Source organism: Rhododendron vialii, chromosome 11a (genome assembly GCF_030253575.1).
Source record: "Rhododendron vialii isolate Sample 1 chromosome 11a, ASM3025357v1".
In the NCBI taxonomy this organism is placed as follows: Eukaryota; Viridiplantae; Streptophyta; class Magnoliopsida; order Ericales; family Ericaceae; genus Rhododendron; species Rhododendron vialii.
In genome coordinates this window covers 14,561,224-14,567,724 of record NC_080567.1, presented here as the reverse complement: position 1 = coordinate 14,567,724, position 6,501 = coordinate 14,561,224, and the positions used below count along the sequence as shown (strand labels likewise).

Below are 6,501 nucleotides of genomic sequence, written 5' to 3'. Positions count from 1 at the left end.
TAACAAGTATGAAGATTTGTTGTGTATATCAATGATAAACAAGATTTGCTCGTTTAGTCGATCTCAAACGAACTTTTATCGAGCTAAAGAGGAGCTGATTTCTGTAGCTTTACTTTTTATACATCATAATTAAGCTCAATGAGCCAAGAAGTAATTGTTGGAGCTTTGGTTAATTTTAACAAGCTTCCGAGAAATGTTCAAACTTGGCTTATTTTTTGCAAGAATTATTCAGTTAATTAAACATGGAGGTTTTTGAATATGTGTACATATCAAATTGTTCTTTGGTGGTTAGACTAACACACAAAACTAGCACTAAAATAAAAAATTTGGAGTAACAGGCCCGTTCTACTTTCTCAAATAAGTACTTAAAAAATAAAGACCTATTTTCAAGTTTAAAAATAATAGGTTTACGAAAATAATTTTTCAATTTTTTTTTTTTGAAGGATTTGATAGATCTCATTGAAATCTACATTGAAATCTATTAATCAAGATCCATATTGTATATCTTTTGATTTCAGTAAGTCTATAATTTTTAAACTTGATAATTACAAATAAGTACTTATTTTTTGAGGAGCAAAATTGGAACACCACTTAATCTAAAGAGATAGTGTAAGGATTGGGTGCTTGGAAAAAAGGTGGTGCGGAAGGCCGGAGCTTGGTTGGATTAAGGTAAGCAACGAAGGAAAGAGGAAGGGGGTATGAGAGGATGGGAAAGGTGAGTGGAAGAGAAAAGAGTAGAAAGTGCATATGAAAAATAATGTAAATATTTAAGGAAGTGGACCATGGTTTTCAATAATTGTTTGCTGTTTATATTGAGTTGGTGGCGCAAATCTTTCAATTTTGTTAAGCCTTGGTACATCGTGGTGCTTCAGGATCTGAATCGTTACAAGTAGCCATAAACAGAGCTCAATGAAAAAATAGAATTCAAGTAGTCAACCCCAACTGATTGGGACACAAAATTTGATTTGATTTGGTATAGCATTTTGTTTTACTCCAATGCATCAATTGATATATGTCAGAACTTAGTTTGTATTTCATGGAGAAAAGGTTAAAACAACTGGATATTATAACTTATGTAGCACCGACAATCCTAGGGACCGACGTGTCCCTGTGTTTGTGTCCAATAAATTTAATTAATTTTTTTAAGGGAAGATGGTAAGTACACACGAGGAACACGTATGGGGAGATGACAAGAATTTATTATGCAATTTTTTGTTGCTTCATATATTTTGTAATAGATATTATGTTTTACGATGTATATATGATACTTGTTTATAAATATTTAAGCTCCAAGCTGATACACACAACTATATTTTCACTGGTATATAATAAAATTTATTTATTTATTTTTGTCGTGTCCCCTGCTGCGTACGTACACTCAATTTTTAAGACATTTGTGTCTTGTGTCCGTATCCGTATCCGTGTTCAAATCCGTATCTGTGTCCGTGGTACATAAATTATAACTGACAGACAAGCTTTGTAACCACGGGATTTAGAGCATCCGTGGTGGAGTAACCAAAAGTGGATAATCAAAAGTTGTCACACCATCTTTTGGTTATTCATTAAGGTGTTGCTAAGGTTAGCAACGTAGAGGTTTACAATAGCATAATCAAAATTGAATAATCAAAACTTGCATGCCACATCACATTTTCAAACTATAAAAATCTAAAAATTGTGAACATAAAAAAAAATTTAAATAGTTTTCAAACTAGTAGAAACAGGTTATTAGGAATACAAAATAGTTTTTTGAAAAAGTTTTAAAATCAAAACAAGTTTTGAAAAAACAGTTTTAATAAAAAATAGTTTTCGCATAAAGAAAGTTTTTGCAAATATCTTTCTTAGAAACATTATTGAAAAAGAAAGGGAGAGAGAAAATGAAAAAAAGAGAATGTTTTTGTGTAATAATTGGTATACTTGATTGAGAAAATATGAGTACCACTAAATTTGCTTATTGGCAAAAAGTTTGCTAGTTTTTGTTATCCAAATGACAAAATTTGATAAGTTGTTGAGGTTGGTAAGTTTAGTTATTTCAATGTGAGGACTTCTTTGAGCAAACATTGCTAACTTTAGCATCCATTTGGTTTTGATTATTCCACGACGTATGCCCTTAGCCCGTAGCCCGGTCGCTAGTATTATATCTAGGGTGTGAGATAACTCGTATATCTAAACGAATTTAAGTGTGCATAATTAATCTGTGCATAACAGTCTATTTATGAGCCGTGCAATCTCAGTCGTTCGTTTCGACAATCAATGGTCTGGATTTTAAAAAAACTATTCAAGCGAATAGTTTTTTTAATTAATCCGTGCATAACAGTCTATTTACGGAGCCGTGCAATCTTAGTTGTCCGTTTCGGCAATTAATGGTCCGAATTTTAAAAAAACTATTCGCGCGAATAATTTTTTTATAATCTGAACCGTCCAAAACACTTTTGGAAGGCCAAGATTGAGTTCTGTAAACATTTGTTTACAACTGCTCTGTAAACAAGATTTTCTCAAGTATGTGACCTCCACACACAAGTGATTCAGTACGCTCACACATTTATGTAAATATTTGTGAATTTGCTTTATGCAAAAGGGCTTGTGGTTGTAGAATGGTTCATGCAAATACTGTAACGACTCGCTCTTGCCCCATACAATATTATTCGTTTGAACACTAAACCCCATTAGACTTCTTAGTGAGGTCACCAATTCCAAAATTATCTAGGGCGAGCACGTTTAACTATGAAGTTCTAATGGGCTTTGATGCCTTTACGGCTTCAAAATGCCTTATACTAAATAGGATGACGATCTAGTATTATTTTATAGCACATAACTTATATTTCACTAAGCGATGTGAGACCATCCCCGACTGACCTCTCTGGTCACTGATCAGATAACTGCACAGGTTCCCACCACCCTCGGGTCGGTCGACCACTACCTAGAACTCCTAGGGGCAGGGCATCACAAATACCCTTAGGGCCTGCTTGGAAGGGGTATTGTGAAGGGGGATACCACAATCCATCCTTTTAGTACCTGGGCCCCAGTTATGGACCCGTTTGGCAACTCCATTTGGAGGGGGTTTTATCTTTGGCCCCTCTTCCATAATACTTGTTAAGACCGGCTGAGGGGGTCTTAGCGATAGACAGGATCTGACCTGTTATTGTGTAATACCCCCTAATTCCCCTCCATTTCGGACGATTGTACCATCGTAATCCCCCTTTTCAACCCCAAGTACCCATTTCATGAGCAAAAACAAAAAAAATTAAGCGTTCCAAATTTCAATTCGTTTGAATCGGTGAAAAGATTTTAGTTTTTTGATCATTTTATCCTAAATGGTCATAATTAAATTTTGACTCTAGGACTCTTATTGATTAACACTAAGAAAGTCGTACAACCAAATATCTTAGGGCTAACCAACGAGAGCCCTAGAGTCAAAATTTAATTATGACTCTTTAGAATTAAATGATCAGAAAAAGAAAATCTTCTCACCCATTCAAACAGATTGAAATTTGGAACACTTAAATTTTTCAACATGCAGTTTATATATTAAAAAATATGGTTAAAAAATTAAGTGCTCCAAATTTCAATCCGTTTGAACCGATAGAAAGATTTTAGTTTTCTGATCATTTTATCCTAAATAGTTATAATTAAATTTTGACTCTAGGACTCTCTTTGATTAGCCCTAAGAAAGTCGTACAACTAAATATCTTAGGACTGACCAACAAGAGTCATAAAGTCAAAATTTAATTATGACCCTTTAAGATTAAATGATCAGAAAAATAAAATCTTTTCACCCATTCAAACGGATTGAAATTCGGAACACTTAATTTTTTTCTGAACTTTCCCCAAAATCAAGCCTTGCACTTTTTTCTTTTTTCTGTCCCTTGAAGCTCAAAAAAGCACGTATTTATTCTAATTATAACGAAACTAACAAATTTTGTCATAAACACTGTATAAGGGCAAAAAAGTCATTTAACAATTTTTTACATCAATCCCCCTTTCTTATACCCCAAATTAATCCTCCATCCAAGCCAAGTACTATTTAATATCCCTTTCATAAACATCACATCAATGTGGGCCATCACATATTAACCAATACCCTCTACTATCTAATCTCTCATTCTTACATAATATCTCCAAATCTAATTCCGCATCCAAACGAGCCCTTAGGACCCGTTTGGATGGCTCCTTGTGAAGGGGGATAAGTTAACACCTCCTCTAAGGCTGTGAGGCCAGGCCTAATACTTGGTTTGGAATGCTAAAATGGGTAAGGTTTTAGTTTATCCCCCTTTTATGTAAGACCTGTAAAGACCCCTGCGGTAGTATTATTTATGAGTAGATTTTGGGGTGTTATTAGTTAATATCTTTAAATAAGGCCGAAATAATACCACATCCTCCTCTATTTCAACTACAAAACAACCATATCTCTTTTTATCTCACCATTTTTAATGCATCATTCAAACCAACTATTATTTAATCTTCTTTATAAATATCACATCAATGTGAATCACGCCTTATTAACCAATACCTCATATTATTTTATTTCCTTCATAAATAATACTTTCAATCTTTATCCCGTATCCAAACGAGCCCTTAATGTAATGTATTTTAGAATCTAATCCCTTCTTTTTTTTTCTTTGAAATCAGAATCCAATCCCATAAGCAACTTTAAAAAAAATGACAGGGTGACTGTACCCAACCAAACCACGCTTTTAACCATTAGCTTCTCTCTCACTCACTCACGGATCATAGTCATACCAACCGTTTCTCTCTCTACAAATCGACTCTGTATCTGTATCTATCCTCTTTCTCTCTCCCCCACATTGAACATGCAAAGACAGTCTCTGGGCTCACCAAACTCAAAGCTCCACAGTACTAATGGAGGAACATTAATGGGGGCCAAGGAAATCAATCTCGTGACCGGAGACGACCAGAGGCGGAAGGACCAACCGTCTTCGCCCGCCGCCGCCGATGGAGACAACGACAAGTCACAGAAGCCTCACAAATCGCCGCCTCCGAAACCCGAGAAATTCGTCCACGTCATTCCGATCCTCACCGTTGTTTGCTTCCTCATTCTCTACCTCTCCTCCCACGATCCGTCCCAAAAAGGTACTACAAATCATTTAGCAAAAATCAACGGCCTCGATTGAGTGTTTTAGAAAATTTAGATTAGCACATTGGAATAGGAATTGAATTCATGAGTTCCTTTGGTTTTTTTTTTTTTTTGCTCCTACCACCTAAGGGTGCACCCCGGTAATGCCGTTGAGCCAAATGCCTCTGGGCCCGGATTGAGTGTCGGTTGTTCGTAGATTTTTATTTTCTGACTGCTCTCTATGATATTTGTTTCAGATTTGGCTCAGTTCAGTGGATTCAAACGATTGTCGAAGTCTATAGGTAAAATGACTAATGCCTATTGCAATCAAAATGTGCGTGTGTGTGTGTGTGTGTGTTTATTTTTTTGAATGGTGAAAAAATTTCATTAATTGTGAAGATCAAATGATGAAATTGGTGCAATAGGAAAATAAATACATTGGGAGAGGTTCAAAGAGTGCGTGCAGAGACTCTTGTACTACTACAACTCGCAAATACTAAACTTCAGGCCACAATTGTTTTTGCTCTTGCGAATGTTTTTGGTGTTCTTGTATTGTTTCGATAAAATAAAATAAAAAATTGGAGAAATTTGATTGTAATTGAGTTTAATTGCTCTGATTTTGTGCTGTGTAGATTCAACCGAGGCCGAGGATTCTGGAGGATTTTTAGACGTTGAAAAGAGCGATGTTTTGGCGATTCGGAGTCTCAGAAATTTGCAGGAGGTCGGAAAGCACGGTCCGAAATCCCGGCTTCACCGGAAAATCGGCGATTTCTAGCTTTGCATTTTACGGTCATGTTTTATGTCCCTCTGCCTCTCTCTCTCTCTCTCTCTCTCTCTCTCCATCTTCTGCTGAGTTCATCACAAGCATGACTCCGTCGGTGTTGGTCGCACGTGGGAACTCAGTAATACTACTCTTTACCATTCTTTTCGCGCGTGCAAATGCAATTATGCATGTAAATTTTTTGTTTGGTGAACGCAACTCAATCTATAGTAATTTCATTTCACTGAATGATGTATTTTATTTTTTACAGTATTTACTGGAGTATGAATAATGTTACTCAATTGTGTTCGGAACCGCTTGACGCATGTAAACTCGTGCACATCGAACTATTCTAAACACAGTTGCACCTAAAGTTCTGTTTTAGGTATAATCATTGTGTTTTTCCTGAAAAAATTGGATTATCCAAAATTGGACAAATTAAATCGGGAACGAAATAGTACGTAAATTTGTTGCGGAGAGGGCTAACGTGCGCTGCTGCTGAGGAGGCCTACGGTAGCGTGTGGGTATAAAAGTGCGCGGATATCACTCCAGTAGGTTGGAGTACAGCTGGAAATTTCGGACCGTTACTGCACCTCGTGGTGGAGTTCGGGTTTGCCAGCTGTAGAGGTAGACTGGTACAACCATTAGTTTACTTGGGAGGAGTGAAGTT

At 36.2% G+C, this 6,501-nt stretch overlaps 1 protein-coding gene across 2 annotated transcripts; it reads left to right on the top strand.

Moving 5' to 3' along the window:
* The first annotated feature begins 4,635 nt into the window (after positions 1-4,635).
* Positions 4,636-6,133, top strand: LOC131308461 (uncharacterized). Of its 2 annotated transcripts, XM_058335398.1 has the most exons (3): positions 4,636-5,088; positions 5,329-5,373; positions 5,704-6,133. In XM_058335398.1, the coding sequence occupies exons 1-3, from the start codon at positions 4,809-4,811 to the stop codon at positions 5,844-5,846; spliced, it is 468 nt and encodes a 155-aa protein (XP_058191381.1). In that variant the 5' UTR covers positions 4,636-4,808; the 3' UTR covers positions 5,847-6,133. The 2 variants fall into 2 exon arrangements, with proteins under 2 accessions (XP_058191381.1, XP_058191382.1); XM_058335399.1 differs by lacking the exon at positions 5,329-5,373 and having other exon boundaries at positions 4,692-5,088.
* Positions 6,134-6,501: the final 368 nt, after the last annotated feature.